Below are 20,357 nucleotides of genomic sequence, written 5' to 3'. Positions count from 1 at the left end.
AAAAACTGTGAAGCCCAGAAGACTTATGAAAACTGGGGTAAATGGACATCAGCACTGAGAGGTGCTCAGAAGACTGGTAGCCTTAGAGACTGCATGGAGAAAAAGAAGTTCATTTGTGCATGTTAGAATGAAATCAAATGGGGGAAATAAGACAGAAAATGACATTGTCATCACTACTGACTCTGACCGTTGTCATTTTAAGCAACAAAACAAGTCATAGAAAAACCTCTCGTCTATCTCCTTGGTGTTGTCATCATATACTGTTTTATGTTTTATAATGTCACTCCACTCTTAAACCAACAGTTGCCATAAGGCAGCACTATACTCAAAAAGACCTGTGCGTTGCAGTGATGAAATTTCCAAAGAAGCAACTGAACGGTTATTAGCAGTGGTTATATAATCTAACATGGTTGTTTTCTTATTTTGGAGAACAACTGCAGTAGGAAAACAATCGTCAGCTATGCTTAGACAGACTAAAATTCTCTACCACACTCACACCTCCCCCAGTTTAGTAACGTTCAAAAATATGAACAGAACATAATTATGCTTTAAATTAATTTTTTATTTACTTTCACACTAGTCCCTTGCTCCCAAAGACAACCAAGAAACAATTGCGTCTCAGAACATTGCAAGCACAAATTTAGGGTTTATACCACCTTTTTTTAAGAAAAAAGTCAAATATTATCACAAGATTAAAAAAAAGGCAAAGTAGATTTTTTTTTTTTTTAAAAATAGTGTGTTAAAAAGAAAAAAGCATTTTGCTGTTGGTTATAAAAAAATACATTCCTGGACTAACCCTTGTTTTATAATCTTAGCAATCTGTTGTGGGTTGCTGGCCTCTTCTCCCACCAGAGTGGCATCCCTCCCTACCAGACTTGCACCCAAGGGTGCAAGCTGGGCCACTAGATGGTAGAAAAGAGTTCTTTGCCTCAGTCTCACAGTAAGTAACTTGGCCAGCCGCCCCCGCTTTATTCCACAGTGTGACACTGGGTATATCTAAATCAGGAATGAAAGCAGAAGTCATGTTAAGGTCTGCAGATGCGAGTTCATCTTGGTCTCTTTGTGGTAGACTATGAGAGTTTTGAGGGAACTCAAGAGGAGAAGTAAAGGTAGCAGCTTCACTCTGTGCCACTGGCAAAAGTGTTCCAGGGCCAGAGAGAGATACTGCATTTTCAGGCTGCAGCCACAACAGCCTCCAAATGGCTTCAGTTGCTATTTTGACAGTGAACAATTGCTAACAGAATAGAAGAAAGCTGTGCTAAATAAATATTCCCTACATGTTAAGGGGCCTAGGCTAAGAAAGAAGCTTCAGAGATGTCCCAAGTAGCCTCTTCGATGACACAGCAGTTCAGGACTGGCACACAGGACTGTGTGACTGGGATGGGGCCACAGCACCAGGTGACACAGCACTGTGAGATATTCTTCTCCCTCAGTGCAAACCTAAGCATCCCCATCACCCCCCCAGCCTCTTGGACTGGTTGCCACAGAGTGTGCAGAAACCCATGAGACAGCCCTACTGTAGGCAGCCAGCTACATCTTCAGAACTGATTTATTTTATATCCCCTGGACAACTTTAATCACAATGCCAATAGAGGGAAGCACCATCATCTGCCCTGTCACTTAGATTTCAAACTACACAAGAACAATCATCCAAAAACAAGCCAAGGGAAAGTTGTTGGTTCAAACCACTCCATCACACCAGCTCTGCCACTCCACTCCCTCTTCCACCTCACTCTGACCCCAAAGTGGCAGGTAGTGCCAAACGCCACCTACCTTGACTGAGCCAAGTCACTGTTGCTGTCTCTGTTCATCAGCATTTTGCCAATTCTGTCATCAGCTCTTCTCTTTCTAAAGCTACCATAAGGCTCCACCCTAATCTTGTTTAAAAGCAAACAAATCCACCAAGGTGACTCACTTCGGAAAGAAAACAGCCAAGCAAAACCATCAAAATGACATAAAAGGGTCTCTGATGGCAGCTCTGAAAGGGGTGCATAGGTCTGTGTGCTTGGCTGATTCTGCCTCCTGGGGAAGCCCCAAAAGCAGCGGTGATGGAGGTCCACAGATAGCAGTCCTGTGGCCAAACCTGAAGAGAAAGCTTATGTTTGCTTTTCAGGGGTGTTATTTAAGTTTAGTCATCTCTGTCGTCTTTCACACCAACCATGAAATTCAAACACTTAGTTCTCACCTCATGCTGCTCAGCAGCCAAACTATTCTTCCATGGTTCTCTGCCACTTTGTGACCCACCAACAGCTCACTTTTAATCACAATACAAGGGAGCAGCCATTACATTAAGCCAAGCTGCAAGCAGTGTCCGTGGCTCCTAACAGGACCTGATGCAGACAGGGACCCTCCTGGCCTTCCTCAGAGGTTGCCTATGATTGTCTCCTTAGAACCACCCAAAACAATGCTCACTCTTTTAGCTGATAGCTGTGATAGTGTTAAATAGAAAGTCCAGGAATGGCAAATGTGCAGATTATATCAGTTCCACCTGTTTTGTTTAGAGAAATTTAAGGGACTTGACCTGCTTACAATCATTTCTGCTAATATTACTCTAATCTCTACTGAAGTCTCCTCAAGCCCACATCTCATTAACATTTTTTATAGTCTTGATGTTTTCCATATTTCTAAGCATTACCAGAAGGCATCAGAGCAAGTGTCTTCTAGGCACTTTGAAGAAAAAGCAGAAATGTTTGAACCTGATTTTACAGAGATTAAATATTAACAACCCAATACTCACTACATTTCTGTTAGGGAAACCTAAGAGCTTAATCTATAATTGATGTCTTCTGTAGTGACTCGAAGTGCACATAAGCAAAACAGACAAAAAAGCTAGGAGAGGCACTCTCGCTCAGACATTATTATGCCACTGCAAAGTCTCAGTAGGTGACTCAAAGTTGTCTCATGTGGGAACTAGAGGCTATTTCTGCAGAACTCCTCTGATGGCAGTGGAGTGCCACATGGGGATAGTTCATCACCCACACAGAACATTTTGTACCATTGGCACTTTGTATTCCTCAGCAGACCACACTTTGGGGCTACTTTGAGAAAGGGTGTCGGACTGCATTATACCACTGCACTGTCTCCTCACTACAAATTTATACTGGAAACTGCAATTTATACTGGAAACTGCTGTGCTTTTTTAGATCTCATCAGCCAATCTGTGCTAGGCATTTTACACAAAAATTATGAAGATCTAGTCCCCTGTCCAAAGAGAATGTTTACAGCAGTGTTTTCTTGAACTTCCAGCAGCATACCAGGATAATAAGGCTGGTATCTCAGAGTCTCTCGTGGAGCCTTTTACTCCACCCTCTTCTTTGGACAGACGAAGCTCGAAGTAGAACAAAAGGAACAAATAAACCTTTATATGTTTTTGAGTCGACAAGATTTGTTGCGTACTTTCTCCATCCTTCCCTGCAACTCATGTTGTACACATAGAATTGAATGCTGGCTGAGGCAGGGAAAAGAGAGAAGGGGGGAAAGGAAATCCAGGGGTTACCTACCACCTCTTCATAGTGTCTCCTAAGAATAATACAGTACAGACTTCTTAGGCATTCGATTGTGCTCTGATTAACTTTTCCTGAAACAAAGTCAAGAAAGTCCTCAGAAGGGGAAAAGCCCTTTTCCAGCAACCTGTTGATTTTAAGAAAATGTGAACAGTATATGGTGCAGAAATTTCTGGTGTCACAGGGTGTGGATGGGGAGTTTTGTCCCTCAACCAACTCTACACAAATGGATGAGTCAGCTATTTAAAATCAGTGCCTAAATGCCAGGCTGTTTTAGTATCTGTAGATGGAAGTGCATGGTAGAGGGGGTTATTCTGCAGGAAAGACACAAGGTCCTCCAGTAAGCATCAAACCCCTTGCTCTGAACCCCCTCCTAGAGAAGTCCCTCTCCCTCTGCTGGTTACACGGATTACATGGATTTGCTGAAGCCCTCTTTGAGGCTGAAGCTACCCTTACTGAGTACACCAAACCTCTTGGACATTGCCTTCAAAAGCCCCCCTTCTGCCTGATTGAAAGCAAATGTTGTGATTTATGCAGCATGATCATTAATGCCTTCCATTGAGTTGTACCACCATCTTTCAGGACCTTCAAAAATGCACAAAAAATTGAGCAAGAGGATCAACATTTTTTGTGGTAGCATACATTTTCTGCTTAATCTCATGGATATTAGATATATTCATAAAATTTGCAGGTTGGCTAAAAGATTAAGGTCCTTAAACTCTCTACTCAGTGTCTTTCTAACTGACCTTGCTCCTGAGAGAAGCCTGGGCACTAATAATGTAAACCAAATGAGTCTTTTTACTGGGAAAAAAGTAACTGCTTCTGAAACTCCCGTATTGCACCTTTTACATTCATCTGGAGGAACAAATTTTCAGCATTCCAGAGGAAAGGAGAGAGAGAAATTTCTCCTACTTACTCTGGTCTTGTTCCTGGTGCTAATTAAATACATCAAATATGATGTATGGTATTTGAGGTTTGCATACAGGTACAAAATTATATTTTTTTGTATTTGAATTCAAACTCAGGTTTAGATTAACCTAAGTGGCATTGAAGCAGGCTACGTCTCCACGTTTCAATTCCATTCAAAGCTCCTTTCAGCCAGGCTTAGCAACAAGGGGATAAAACAGAGTGATACAAAAGAAAAAGGCAGGACCAATAGCACACATAGCCTGAATTTTAAAAGCAAGTCCATTACATTCCAGAAAAGCACTTAGATGTACAGGCAGATAGCATGGCATGAACACATACATAGGAAACATAAGCAATGCAAATGTTTAGGTTTTCCCTCAAGCCCACTAAAATGCAAAATCTTCCCATTCTTGTCAGTCCTGAACAACTGTGACTCTTCCCTGGCACGTAGTTTGAAAGACATCTATTAGTTCAGTATATTTTAAGCTTCGGTACTAGGGTGATGACCCAGAAACTTGTTCTCTGTCCTATGAAAGTCATACAATTTATCTTATCTTTTCTTGTCACTAATTCGTAGTGCTGCAAAAAGCCCAAGAACACCATTTTTGTCTGATTTAGGGAGTAATATGAACCAGATACTCACTGAATACACCAAAAAAGGCCAGCTCACTAAGTAATTCTGAACTCGTCTTGCTGTGATCTCTTGGGGCACATCTGGAGCAAATGTCACCAACAAGTATGTCCCTGTTACTGTCAGTGTTCCCCCTTTAAAGAAAATGACACGTTATTTTGGTAATACAGTTAATCGTGGTCATCTTTGTTCTCCAGCTGACTTGGAAATAGTTTCTAGAAGAAAATTTAAGTCCATTTAATCGGATACAGGCTTAGGTACTTGGATTGCTTTGCATTTGTTGTCTTACCTAGTGTAGTTTTTATTAAAGACTCAAAGGATTATGGAAATATGAAAAACAGTTGTCAGTAAAGCCTCATGAATTAGAATTCCAAAACAGCAATGTATTTTCAAATAGTCTAATACCAAGTGCATGACAGGAGAATCAATGCTTCGTATTTCTCATGGATACAAAGGTCACACAAACTTATCCTATACTGAAAAGACAAGCTGCTCTCTGAGGCAGGCAGCTAGATCATTAACCAGCGTAAATAAATACAACTTTCCTAAAGCCAGTGTAACCACAGAGATCTGCACCAGCTACGAACCTGCTCCGGAGACATGACGCACAACACATATGTTCCAGTCCATGCTTAGGTGAAGCTGTCATGAAGCCAACATTTTGGCTGCTCCCTGTTGTATTTGCAGACCTATGACCTGTTTTATAAAAGGTTGATTTGCAAAAGACTCTTCAGCCACAAGGCTGCCAGAGCGCCTTTCAAGGTCAAACTTGCATTATTGTGCTTTTAATAAAAATCTTGAAGTTCTGCCTTGTGGACAGCCGGCTGACAAACACAGATGTTAATCAAAGTATCAAGATAGAAGTGATCCTGAGCTCATAAACAATATTGGATTAAGGAAGATACTAACTAATCAAATTTTTTTTCAAGTAGTCTTTAAAATTCTTGGCAAACGTATAAATCAGTGTAGAATACCAGGCTCAGGAATACAAAACAAAGCACATCCGAAGGACTTTACTGGCACAGCTATCGTGCACATAGTTCCTTTGAAAAAGCAGAACTGTTCTATATTTATGTGCTTGCAAAAAATCGCATATTTCCCATCATACAGCTCATTCCTATGGAATGTAGCAACATTGTTAAATCTTTCTTGCAAAGTTGAACTCACGGAAATAAAATAAATCAGTGCTGAACACTAGTTAAAGAAGCACACAGTGTATAAGGCCATAAGGGAAACATGATCAGTCAAGGGAGGGGGTATTCTGAATGTAGCAGCTGAGCTGGCAAACTTGGATAACCTAAATAAATATTATATAGTATTCCTGGAAAAATACTGAACTGATCTCTCCAAAACATTCATGAGAACCACTGTGATGTTCTTGTTACAGCCTTGGTAATCAAGCCTAGACATTAGGAACCCCACAGACGCATCAGGTACCCTGTCCCAACCATCAGGTGCATTGTCCCAAAGGAAATGTCTTGTATAAAGCCCATATCGGAAACATGCTTTTCTCTCACTATTACTGTGTTCAACCAGGGCAGTCCTGATATGCAAAAAACTCTTGGACACAGACAAAAAACTGACATGCTTTTACAGTGACAACCATGCTTCCCAACAAAACATTACCAACATGATTATTTGTTCTTTGAAGGCATAAAATTAATAACAAAAGGGAAGTTGTCACTTTTAACTGAGCTCGCATTTTTGTGCAACGCTTATGCATTAAGGAAAAAAAAAATCTTACATTTGTATGAATAAGTCAATAGCTTCATTGTTTTTATTAAAATTGTACTGTACCCATAAATATAATACTAAATACAACCTCAGAGGCAAAAATAGATAATTAAAATAAATCTGAGCAATGAGGACACATAAGGAATGAGTTATGGTTATAAAAGCAAAGGGTTTGGGAATGCAGTCTTTCCCATATGCATTAAAGATTTTCTCTCTTTTTGTCACTTCTTCCCAATTTTGAAAGTATCTGCCTCAAAGCATTTGCCTGGGAAAGTGGGAGTGTGAAGGTGAGGGGCTGCGTGAGAATTACAGCTTGCTAAGCATATGGTGATACACGTCTGTATTAGCAGACGCTTACTTACCCAATATATCAGCAGCCCTCATGGTCTTCTTTAGGAATAAGACAGAAATAAATGCACTACCTAGAACAGATATATAAAGACCATTTTTTTTATATTTCATATCAATATCAAATGCTATAGCAAAAAGCTGCCCTTATATATATATCTCATGGCTAGTTTTTTTCACCATACCATAATATAACCAACCAGGATTCCACTCCAGCAATGAAGAAACACTCAGTTTTGTACATTTTATACTTACCTAGCAGGCTTTTATGAGGCTGAAAGAATGCAATACCCTTCCTGTCTCCCACACAGACTCTGCTTAAACTGCTGCGTTTCAGTCATTTGTGGCAGTGTCAGGAAAGCTGGGCAGTGGTCAGCCTTACTCTTCAACTCCCCATTTTTTCCCATGGACTTCCTCAAGGCAAATTCCTTCATCGAAGGGTAAAGTTATGCTTCTTCAGACTTCAATTTATTAGAGTTTTATAAGAGAAGCAGCAACAATACAACTGAGAGGAAGAAAGCCACTGCAAAGGCATCTATTTAGTATGAACTAAGATAGTTGTCATAATGTCTGCAAGCAGGTGGAGGAACCATATGGGAGCACTGCCCATGGTCTTCTAGACTGACTTGAAATGACAAAGTAGAAAAATGGAAGAGAGGCCTGGAAATGACTTTCTGTGCCCTGGGCATATCTCCCCCTTGTTCAGCTCTCCTGTATCCCCCATGCGAGCCTCTAGACTGGCCTCTCCGGGATGGGTGAGCAGCAGTAGTGATCAGGCCAGGATTTCAGGTAAGCATTTCAGTGTGGACACGTGCTAGAAAAGGGAGAAGGGGGTTGGACTTAAGATGGATGAGACCATTGGCCACCTGGGAGACATGGCTCTACTCCAGCACATACATCTACCTTTAAGGAGATACAAAAGAGGCTGAATAGTAAAAGAGACAAGGAAAGGACTTTGGGAGACATGCATTGATAATGTTAGATTCATTTGGAAATCTCAAAGAAAGACTCTGCCCAGGAGGGACAGTGAAGGGACTCATCAAACCTAAATCATGGGATGCTATTACAGGAGCTCTGTACCTGCTGACAGCATTGAATTCTCTGTTTATCCTTGAAATAACAGTTCAACATTTTTGCAACCATATTTGCCACATTATCCCTATTGCTCCAACGGAAAAATTATCTTGTGGTTAGCTAGTAGATATACTCTAGACAAATCTAGAGAGGTTTATAACAAGAGGTAAACAGAGAACTGGAATTCATCATGATGTCTGTGCTACCCAGTCAGCAGAAAATCAGATACAGCATAAGTCATAAATTTAAACTATATGAAGAGTGCTGGAGATCTATGCAAAGGAATAAGTGCAATGAAAGAATCCACAATTGAAAATGCCTCACTGAAAGTAAGCTGCCTAACATGGTTTTCTTTATTCAATGTTTCAGTGATAACTTTGCTGAAGAAAAGACACTGGTATCCAGGCAACATAGAGCTAGAGTTATCTAGGTTTAGAAAAGAGAGAGGACAAAAATCAGGAAAGAAGCAGCAGCAACCCAAGATAGCGCAGGAATTAATTGCTGCTTTGTCTCCCTGCTGTCATAGCTCTCCCACATCCCACCTCAGGCCACCCACCTAGGCAATCTCAATAACAGCAAAGACCTGTTGCTTAACTCACTGATGTCTCAGTGATTTTGGCTTTTTGTTTCTGTTTTTCTTTTTTTTTTTTTTTTTTTTTTTTTTTTTTGAGTACCCCCCTCGTCTGCAGACTCTGCATTTAGTGGAGATCTAGGAAATAGGGTTCAGGTCTAGTGTTGGCATCCAATTTGGGGTGACGTAAGTTATGCCTAAAATTCCACTGCCTACTTCTCTGGAGATGACAAATGGCAGCTTGGGGAGACCACAATCTCCAATGTTGGCAGTGGGTGCAGAGAGGCACTGGAGTGCATCCAGATAATGAAACTTGTCACTAAGCCTGTCAACTGCTTTAATAATGCATTCAAATGCGACAAGCTCTTTCTCCAGAGATAGCTGGTAATGCACAAGAGATCATGAGCTTAACAGAATGTATGTATAATTAATGCTTTTTATGATGTGTAATATGTAGAGGACTCCAAAAATAGGAGAGGTTTTAAGAATATATATTAGGCCATATGGGACTGGAGTAAAAACCGAAGTAGGAGGGGAGGTACAACACAAAGGTGAGGAGAGTGAGACCCAGGAGAGACTCTGAACACAAATGGCAACTGTTCCTGTGGATAAGTTACCAACACTTCATTTGCATTCAAGTGAAGAAGAAAAGCAAATGGGATAAATCTAAGCAAAGAAGCTGAGAAAGAATACACAGAACTAATAAGGTGCTAGAGGATATCGATGAGATGCTGGGGGGTGCTGGTTGATGAGAAGATTGACATGAGAGGGCAATATGCGCTCGCAGCCCAGAAGGCCAACCGTATCGTGGGCTGCATCAAAAGAACAGTGGCCAGCTGGTTGGGGGAAGTGATTCTGCCCCTCTATTCCTCTCTTGTGAGACCTCATCTGGAATACTGTGTCCAGTTCTGGAAACCTCAACGTAAGAAGGATATGGAGCTGTTGCAACGGGTCCGGAGGATGGCTACAAAGATGATCAGAGGGCTGGAGCACCTTCCCTATGAGGACAGGCTGAGAGAGTTGGGCTTGTTCAGCCTGGAGAAGAGAAGGCTCAGAGGAGATCTTACAGTGACCTTCCAGTACCTGAGGGGGCCTACAGGAAAGCTGGAGAGGGACTATTCATAAAGGAGCAGGGGGGAATGGATACAAACTGGAGAGGTTTAGACTAGGCATTAGGAATAATCGCCATGAGAGTGGTGAGACACTGGAACAGGTTGCTAAGGGGAGTTGTGGAGGTGTTCAAGGCCAGGTTGGGTCGGTCCTTGGGCAGCCTGATTTAGTGTGATGTCCCTGCCCATGGCACGGGGGTTGGTTGGAACTAGATGATCTTTAAGGTCCCTTCCAACCCTAACTATTCTATGATTCTGTGACATACATGACTGATCAGCTGTTACATTCAGGGACGAATTTTAAGTGATCTACCTTAGCACAATCAAGAGAATACCTTGCTATTACACACTGCCTAACACGTTTTAATTTTTGTTGATAATTTACTAGGGTTTAAGATCCCTAATTTTGACTTTTTAATAGTCTTTCATGTTCTTTAATTTGTGAGGTGGGTTTGAGCCAGGTTAAATCAAAGAAATTGAGGGCAAATTGTGTTGAAGCAGACAGTAGCTCACAAGAAACATTGGACCAAAGGACGAGGCATATGAAGGGAGGCTGTGAGCACTAGGAGCTTGTCTGCCCATTTTGCCTTCTGCTGGGTTTGCAGCTCTACTCAGCTGCTATACGAATAGCATGCATCATCATGTACTCCAGGAGCCCAGTGAGAAATGCACAGCCCTCACAGCTGTTCTGCCTTTCTTCTTTAACTTCTCTGGGCTCCAGCCCACAGTCTCAGGTTTGTTTAGCTGCTTAAGCCATTAACTCCTCCAGAAAAGGCAGTTTAAGGCAATACTCTAGAAGGCCAGAACACTCCCCCCAACCCCATCTCCTCTCTGCCTGGTGACCTTCAAGCTGACCTTGCTGTGAGCAGAAGGAGTCTCCTGAGGTTCCTTTCAACCTGAGTTATCCTAGGACCCTGTGAAACCTTGGCAGAAGAGGGTAGATAGAGGCTACAGCTTAGCCCATCAGTTAGATATTCGAGTTAAAGCCCTTACTGTGTCCCAGATTTAGCTCCTGTGCACAGCCCTGTCAAAAGTGTTGTGCTATGCTCCTTCCCCACCATCCCTCACACCACAAGCGAGGTGTTGCCTATCTCCTCACCTCTCCTCCTCAACACCCTCTTGCTTTTCTCCTGGATAGCTTTCTCTTCACCATGATCACACCCCTTCACTAGAGTGAAGTCTAACTTCCAACCACCAAGCCCCAATTTTCCTTTTCCCACATTAGGGTCCCCTTTTTTCCCCTCTGTCACAGAAGCTGTGTGCCTCCTCTTCCCACACCATTATACTGACGTGGGAAGGAAATCACTGAACATTATGTTCAACTCTAGGGATGAAACAGACTGATGAACTTGGGAGACTGCTGCGCTGAAAAGTATTAATGTGTCTTTGCAACTGTTCATTTGTTTGCCTGTTTTTCTTAAAAAAACCCTCTATAGACAGTTATAGAGATTGTGATCTGTGTCAGAGTGAGAAATAGTCTCTCTTTTTTATTAAAATTCATCAGCAATAGAATACAACAATACAGAAATGTAGAGAAAAAATTGTGTTAAAGTGTAAGCTGGTGACAGCTTGGCAGCAAAACAAGAAATTTATCTTTGTTTGAAGCCTCATTTTTTTTGAGCCACTAGCTTTAGCAATACAACACATGCACAACTCTAAGCCCAGATTGTCGGCCTGTAAGTTATTGAAGCAAAGGATTCATCCCTGGTCATCTGAAAAGTCTCAGAACAGGTTTAGGTTTATAACTTACTATTAAGGCAAAACTTTCAAAACTCAGCACAGATTCTACTCCCACTGAAAGCAGTGGCAGATATCCTCCTAGATCAAGAGAAGGGCAGAAAGTCTAGGAGATGATCTGTTAAGGACTGAACATTACAGAATCAACACATCCTAATGAAAACCTTGAGTTCGTTTCATGCCTTAATTGAGTCATTCTTATATTAATATCCACAAACTGAGAAGTAAAAACATCTTGTAAAATATCTATATCTATATGACAGTCTTTCTGAAAGCTTAGGAAACTCTTCAATCTAGACATAGAGAGTTAGTATTTCAAATGAAAAATATTATTACTTGGTACTGCATCAAAATCACAATAAATAAAAACTATTGTGTAGAAAAGGGAAGAAAATTTTGTTCAGGATCTTAATGGTTATGCTGAAACAACCTTGTCTTCTCATACATTAGCATAAAATTTATTCTTGAATTAATATATATTCACAATATATTGAATGAATATATATTCACTGAAGGATGTGATTTTTCAATTTAAATTGAAAAAATGGTAGAAAAATGTCCACTTTCTGCATAATTTACAGTTAAGTCCCTTAAGGGAGGTCTGTAATGGTGCTACATGTAGCTTAGTCAGACGCTGATGCTAATAGGAGAGTGATAGTTTGTGATGATCCCAACATTTAGGTTTTCTCCAGCAAAAACAGAAATAAAGAGTGGCATGCTATGTCAGTTCTGCCACTAGCAGATGCTGAATGCCTCCTAGACATGAAAGATGTAGTTAAGATTGTTTCCAGATTGTTTCTTTAAGAAAGGGATAATATTCAATAGGAAAAGTTAAAGACAGAAAATATGTACTGATCCGTAGAGTGTATTTTCTGTATTTTGTCCAATCTAGCCTTAAATAAATCAAACGGAAGAGTGCCCTTCACTTATTTTTCCTATCCAAAGCTACCTCATAAATAAGCATACTTCATTATTATGTTGTTTTCCTGATACTGAGGCTATTTATGAACCTCATCTTTTTACTTCTATTTTTACTGTCAAGTCTTACACTAAATAACTCCTTTCATAACTGTTCATAACTTCAAATATTAGCATATTCCTCCTTTGCCTGTTTTCAGTTCTTAGATGAGCTTTATGTACTATTTTAAACACACTATTACGCTCCTCATAACTGCATAGACTGCTTTTACTGAATCTTTCTTATCCAATAGTTTTCCAATACAAACACAAAATTTAATATTATTTGCCTCAAATGTTTGTTCTGTTAAGATTAACTGATTCAGTTAAGTAAAGGTATTTAAAACAATCCATTTTGCAGAATACTTTTGCATACATTTCACTGGTGGTCTGGATGAAATACCAAAGGAGGAGTACCAGCTATGATTCAAAGACCGTTGTTTAAAGTTTGCATCTCTCCCAGTTTGTGCAACAAGAAAAACATTTCACTTTGAGACCAAGCATTCACACTGTTTTATGCAACTTAAGGGTCAGTTGAAGCTCACACAGTTGATTTTGCACTAAATTGGTCGAGCAGTGCTCAAGCTGGGAGGATGCAGTTGCTGCAGTCACGTGACCTTAAAGCATACAGACAAACCAAGCTGAAGAGATTCAGTACCATATTGGTAGAGAAGCAATGGAGATGCTTAAATCCATCCCCAGACTCAAGCTATTGTGGTCTGCCACACAGTCAGGAAGATCTGGAGAGGATTCGAGGCAGGTGATAACGTTCGATCACTGCAGCTCAAATAAGCAGGAGGTTCAGGGGGGCAGAGAATGGGAAACAGGTCTTCCTGTGCAAGTAACAGTATTTCCACAGGGGATCCAGATGCTGCACACTAAGAAAGGGACAAGAAAATACGCTGACATGGTAAGGTGTCTGGTCATGAGAGGAATGGGTTTTAGCTAAAAAATAGTGTGAAAAAACTATAAAAAAATGCCCCAACCATTTTTATTAAGCACATTGAGAAGGAAAGGAGCTGGAGAAAGAGGCTGTGCTCACAGCCTTGGAGCAGAACAAAATATCTCTCTCTCTTGCAAAGGGCTACTGGAGGGGACAGAATGACAGGAAGCACAGACTGCCTCGAATGCCCATGCACAAAGCACAAAGATAAGCAGGTGCATGGGCGCTCTGCAGGCACTGACAAATTAAACACAGATGGTTTTGCGTGCCTGTAGTACCTTCTCTGTGATTGAGTCTGTATATAAGCAATTAATGACCAAGAATCCCCTTCTTTGAGACTAATAGCTTAAAACCTCCTTCATCTTACGCTGCCTGCTTCTCAGATGTACTGTCTTGCTCAAGGGGAGAGCAGGTGTTCGAGGAAAACCAGTCTGCTGACCTATTGTGGGTCATTTTGGGGTAGACAGGGGAGACAATTCAAGTATGAGGAGGATGGATGCATTTAGACCTGGTGGGACCTGGGTCCTTCAGGGCCAGCGCTCTGTATCAGGGAGGAGTAACGCAAATTTGGAGAAAGTTAAAGAATACTTGTATGCAGAGCCAGAGTTAAACTAAAGCTAGCTCATTCAAAGACATCTGGGAACAAATTTATCACAACTAATTGACTACTCAAACCTATTTTTAGCTTATATGATAGATATTAATGGTGTACTGAGTACAAAGGCAGATATTACTGAATTTGGTAAGTTGGTGTGCAACCTCTTGATAGCTTTCCTGCATGCTGAACATGTGACATCTAATGTGATTAAATATTAGTATTGAAAAAAGCGGTGGACAAAATATTTTTCACCATCATTAATTCTAATATCCTAAATAACAAGTAAGTGAAATATCAGAATAATTGCTCAAAAGAGAGACCATTAAGGTGAGCTTAATTCTGGCAACAGGATTATAGGACATACACACTGCAGAGAGAAGGAAGAAACCTGAAAATCCTTTTGTTGCATCTTCTAGACAGGTACAAATTAAGCATTTTAAAGAATAGTATGGTGAATGTTCTCATTAGCAACAGAGTTCTCAAAATCACAGTTTCTTGGGCCGCAAAGATGCTGCATTACAGCGAGTGGGAGAAATCCATTTCTAGGAGAACATTTGAGAACCTTTTTTCCTAAAGTGCTATCAGGGATATCAGTTTTCAAATTTCTTGGTCCACAGCTATTTAGAAGGATCATATAAGAATGCAAAGGGATCTCAACAATGTCAGTCTAAGGGAGTTAAGTGTAAAACAACTGCAGAAGAAATTTTCTCTGGTAGCACTGGCCTCTCTTCATCCCCCTAACCCACCAAGTTATTTCTGCATGCAAAAGCAAGGCAGTGAGCTGAAAACCACAGGAGCCTAAAATTACTGTTACATATAAAACATGATTTTTAATTTTTAAGTACAAAAAGGTTTTTAATGATCACATCAAACATGCATTACTACTTCATCTTTAAATTAAAAACTTGCCAGTTTCTCCTCTTGAAGAAAAAAACTGTTGTCTTCTCAAACTATTTAAAACACTGAACAGATGTAGAGCTTGCATCATTGCAACCACACACAGAAATACTTACACTGTGTAAGAAGAAAAATATAGCCATTGTAGCTTAATTCTAAGGAAAAAAAATTAAATCTACTGGTGTCATGCCAATTCATGGCCTGTTCTGCTAGTTTCTTTCTAAAACAGTCATCAGAAGTACCCGGCTCAATAGGATGAGATAAAAACTTTTCAGTAGTTAATTGATACCGGGTTAAGTGCAAAATTCAATTGGATGCAGTTAAATGTGGTAGCAGAGCATAATAGATGTTGGCTCCAACTATTTTAAGACCCAAGATGCTTCCCATCTCAGAGGTCTGGAGGTATATGATGCCCAAATCTGTTCTGGGCAGGGACTCCAGTGTGCCTTATCCTTCTCCAGACCTCTGGTCTCCAAGCAATGGAAACTTTCCATGAAGACCCAGTGTGATGGGGATCTTTGCAGAGTGGGCCTACTGCAGAGCACATTTCCTCTCAGTACTGAATACCCAATATAGGTGAGAGTTGGGTCTTATGGTGTGGGATGTGCTACAAGGAATTTGGAAAAAATTCTTATCATAAGGGCCGACTTCAGGTTCAGATGCATGTTTGGAGTTTGTTATCAATTGCTTAATTTCTTCATTTAAAAAATTGACTTATAAAAGACACACATTCAACAGTACCTCAAAACAACTGTCAACTAGACTGCGTGAAGTCCACCCTCCACCACCTAAAAAAGGTCACAACTTAATGGGGGATTTCTTGATGTTTTAAACTGGAAGCCCTGCTGCCTAAACTGTCCTTTGCCCAGCTTTTAGCAGATGACGTGCATGTGTCTTGGTCAGTTTGTCATTGCTCTAAATGACAAATTCTCTAAAATTAAATGAGTTCACTCTCTCTGGCTTTAATTTCAGAAGACAAGAAAGTATCCAGTGGTGGGAAGTGTTACTGGGAAGTTATTGTTGTAACTGGCTGTCTGCAAAATTTTTACTTTCCCTTTCTTAAGGGAATGTTTGCTAGACTAAATAAAATTTCAGATATCTCTGTTGTTTGGGCTATGAAATGGATACCGTCAGCTGATATACGGGAATGGAATACAAGATATTAAAGTGCTTTCTGGGGTCTTCCAGGATAAGCATTTTAGGTCACTTATAAAAACAAAAAATGTGGATGAAAATTTTGTTACAATTAAGGAAATGGTTTCTTGGGATGTGTCATAAGTAAAGGGAAATGCAGAAACAGAGGAAACAGTTGCAGCATGGTAAAGAAGAGGGAATCTGCCCAGATAAAACTCAACCCTAAATGCGACCTCTTCTTTGTAGCAGTTTAATAACAAATGGAATTTTTCCCTTCCCACTGATTTTCACTGTGCATTTTATTCAGTTTGGGCAACAAATCAGGTTGGCCAGTGTCCCTTATGTCCAGAGATATCTGGAAATGTCTATAGTTGTTAGAGACATAACTACTGCCACCAAAATCACACTGGGGTATGTCATATTAATTTACATTTTTGTCTCAGGTAATATCTCATTCCTTTCTTTTAGAAATCTTTCCTACAGTGATAAACTGCTGTAGCTTTGTATTTCATTCACCAAAGTTCTACAACAGTTTAACATTAAAGGTTACAGTAAATTGCCTGCAGTTCCCTTCACTCACTTTCTCTTTGCCAGAACTCCACCCACACACAGTCGGCTGCCTCCTTCCAGTACAACCAGGCAGTTCACCGTGAACATAATTCATCTTTTCTACCTTCCCATGCAGAATCACTCACTGTAATGCCACTTCCAAGCATGACACTGGAGCAAGAGACAGACCATGAAATGCTATTACTTGTCAATAGCAAGTGAATGAGCTCCAGCATATGCAGGCAGAGCCCTTGAGATATCTCAGCCCTGGATGTTTCAGCTGTGGATATGCAGCAACGCGATTAAGGGATGCAGCTGCACCTGGTATTCCTGTTTTCACAGCCTCTCTACAGTATTGCCTCTCTACAGTATTGCCCCATCCACACTGCTTTGCATTAGGACAACGTGATAGCACATTTTAAAACGTATGTCTCTTCACCAAAGAAACAGACACCTCACACCTGTCAACACCTTAACTACAAAAAACCCACACGAAGTAGAGAGCGAGATTATATAAAGTGTGTCTTAAGGACAGGACTTTGCTAAAGTCTGATTAATCTGAACATGAAGGAACAAATTAATAACTTTGATAATGACCATAAATAAACTAAGCATTTCAGGAAGTTTCTAGCATCTTGTTTTTGTCATGCACTGAAGAGAGTCGAGCAAATTTGCCCACCATTAAACGTGGTGATGGGCAGGGGACAGGGAGTAGAAATCATTCTGTGACAGTAACAGAAAACACATTGTCATATCCCGAGCTCCGACCACAGTTCCCTGCAGTCAGCAGGACATCAGCCCTCCGCTTTGGGGATTTGCAGAGCTGTTAACACTCATACAGCACTGGGAGACCAACTGACATAACCAGCACAAAGTGACACGAAAGACAAAACTACGGAAAAAGAGAGATAATAGAAGAGACTCTGAGTTAAGTAGAGGGTTTGTGTTAAGCTGTCAGCTCATGTAATTATATGAACAATTTCTTTTCAAACCACAACGTTAACATTTTCCCCTTGTGTTCTTGCTGTAGTTCCTGTGGTATTATTCCTCTAGTTACAAAAAAGAACTTGATTAAAGTATGTACCCAAGCAAGAAATGGCAGGTTATCTCACCTGTGACAGATAAACATCCCAGTGGAGCAATGAGGGCAATGGGGCCAAATCCATAGGCTGTGAAATTGCCCACCTCTCCGAGCCCCAGGAGGGTAGTACCACACCACCATAGCTTGCTCATGTAGTAGGGCTTCAGCTCTGTTTGGCACGCCAGTCGGAGATGAGCGCATTTCTAGAAAATTAATTGTTAGGAACAGGCATGAAGAGAAAGACTTCCATTGTGTTCTTATGTCTGACAAAAGTGGAATAATTAAGGGGGCTGTCAACTTCAAATTCCAGGAGCATCAAGGTTTTCTTTTTAAACATGACTTTCAGCTTGTTGTTGCATACACACTGTTTTCGTGTTAACTCAGTGCTGCTTCAGATGCGTGCTTTCTTAGCTGGAGTGGAAATGACTGAAAAATTAGACCTCTGAATAATCTTGGAAAATTCTAAGTGAATACTAGCTAGTGTTTCCTAGCTATCCCTGCACATCCCTGTTTTTCTTTCAAAGCAATGCTCAACAGTTGTGCTGTAAACCTGGAAACACTCAAAGGCAGAGGATAGGAAAGAATCAAACTGTGGCAACAAACTGTTAGGAGGGGATCAAACAACTTGGTGTTGCTGCTCCTATCCAGAAATACAATTTCAGAATGAAAAAGGCAACACTTAATCACATCTGCTGTAGGGAGGACTCTGAATTAATCAGAATTTAAGATTTGGATACAATCTTCTGTATTATATTAGAAAATGATCTCAGGTACAGCATTGTTTTCAGAAAGAAAACAAATATAATATATGATCAAGTAACACTTAATCAACAATTCTTATATAGAGAAGCTATCATTTACACATGTTAGAATAGTTTTCTTTCTGATCGCATGCAAGAACCTTTATATAACAAGGTAATTGACTTTGACCACACTGGTCTTCAGGAAGGTGTCATGATTGGGAAGGATGCAATGTCTACCACATTAGTTCTGCAAAACATTGTTTCCTTTTTCAGATTCCTCACTGGCCTCTCTGCACAGAGAAATGGGGCAAAAAAGTTGGAAAACAAATGGTAGAGATATTGTAACATAAATGGTGGTAAAATACATTTTTCTTCTTCCATCACTCAATAGTTGATTTTGGAAGTGCCCTTGCAGAGCCTCAAAGAAGTTGTAAACAATTTTTCTCACACTCCCATTCTATTCTGTAGACTATGCTACAGGGTATGGGCCAAACACTAACATCTGTGATGCACCATAGTCTCAGCGATTCCTCTCGTTGAGAGGATGCAGAACATTATTGCAACTTCATGCTATGAAACATGCTAAGAGATGAAATCCTAGGAAGAAATTTCACCCTCCAGAAAGGGAGAACAAGGAAATCAAATTCCCCTGGGCCACAGACCAGTAATTCACAGTAACATTCATGATTTTGTATGTTCCATTTATATAAACAAACAGAAAAAGCCCAAAAGAGAAATCAGTATTAAATAATATTGTGAAATCAAGAATCTAAATTTCTGCTGAAAACCAAATAAGACAAGTTCTTAACTGAGTCCTGGGCTCTGGTTTCTCCCCATATTCTTGTAGGAACAACTCTTGCGGGCACAGTGTGATTGAAAACATGTGCGATGAACAGAGGAGGGTGAGCCTAACAGCTCCCCTACAGCTTCTTTCTCCAGATGTCTGCCTTCTCTGCGATGTAATGTGTGTGGATGGTATTTAAGTGGAGGCTGTGTATAATCCAGCTGAAATATGGCAGGCTGTTCTTCAACTGACAACTAGCTAGAGGGAAGAGAGGGAGGATGACTGACTACATGGTGGGAAAGGGACAGAGAACAATATAATTTGGCCACCCCAATTAATAGGAATGTGAAAATAAATGTTCAGATCTAGAGAGTTATTATTCAGATTTATAAGACCTTGTTCCTAAATGGAGAAAACCTTATTTTAATCAACAAATTAAATTTTCAGTGGAAACTGTCTGTCAAATGGCAATGCAAAGCTGTTGGGTTTCCCTAAACAGCATTTAAAATGCTGGAAGATAGTTCAAATCCAGTAAATGCTGTTAAGGATTACAAGTCAACTAAAGCCAGTCTGCATGCCTCTACATCCCCTGGCAAAGCATCCACTTTGGCATTCAATGCCCTCAATAAACAAAAGATAAAGTCTAAGCAATCTCATTATTGTGGGATAAAATGAATTTCCACCTCATCAACAAGAGTTTTTCCATTGCAACAGAGCCTGTCCTAGTACTGTCATCATGAGCAGGTTGGAACTCATGTTGGAAAGGCGACAGTCAACTCAACCTGCCTGCCATCTCTGGCTAATCAGATACCTTTCTATGGCATTCTCCAACTAAAGTTTAAATTAGAAGAGATTCATTGAAGAACCTTCCAGCATTAATGAAACGGGTTATTATGAATAGAATATTTCATATTCCATAGCTTTCTGTTTCATCCTTTACAGAAAAAGTAAGAAGTAGCTTTACGTGAGACCTACACAACTCATAAAATACAGGCTAGCAAAAATATTTTTTCTGGACAACTTATACAACGTTTTCTGTGCTTTTAAACCTTTTG

General features: G+C 40.3%; 1 protein-coding gene across 1 annotated transcript in view; it reads right to left on the bottom strand.

Moving 5' to 3' along the window:
• NIPAL2 (NIPA like domain containing 2) overlaps positions 1-20,357 on the bottom strand; it is a 52,731-nt gene that overhangs the window by 14,872 nt on the left and 17,502 nt on the right. The window contains exons 3-5 of the mRNA XM_009558056.2: positions 17,807-17,978; positions 7,140-7,199; positions 5,056-5,177 (exon numbers count right to left, since the gene is read on the bottom strand). Of these exons, the coding sequence (XP_009556351.2) occupies positions 5,056-5,177; positions 7,140-7,199; positions 17,807-17,978 (354 nt within the window). The remainder of the gene's footprint in view (positions 1-5,055; positions 5,178-7,139; positions 7,200-17,806; positions 17,979-20,357) is intronic.

The sequence above is a fragment of the Cuculus canorus genome, chromosome 2 (assembly GCF_017976375.1).
Source record: "Cuculus canorus isolate bCucCan1 chromosome 2, bCucCan1.pri, whole genome shotgun sequence".
Taxonomy (NCBI): domain Eukaryota; kingdom Metazoa; phylum Chordata; class Aves; order Cuculiformes; family Cuculidae; genus Cuculus; species Cuculus canorus.
This window is presented reverse-complemented; position numbering and strand designations above follow the sequence as displayed.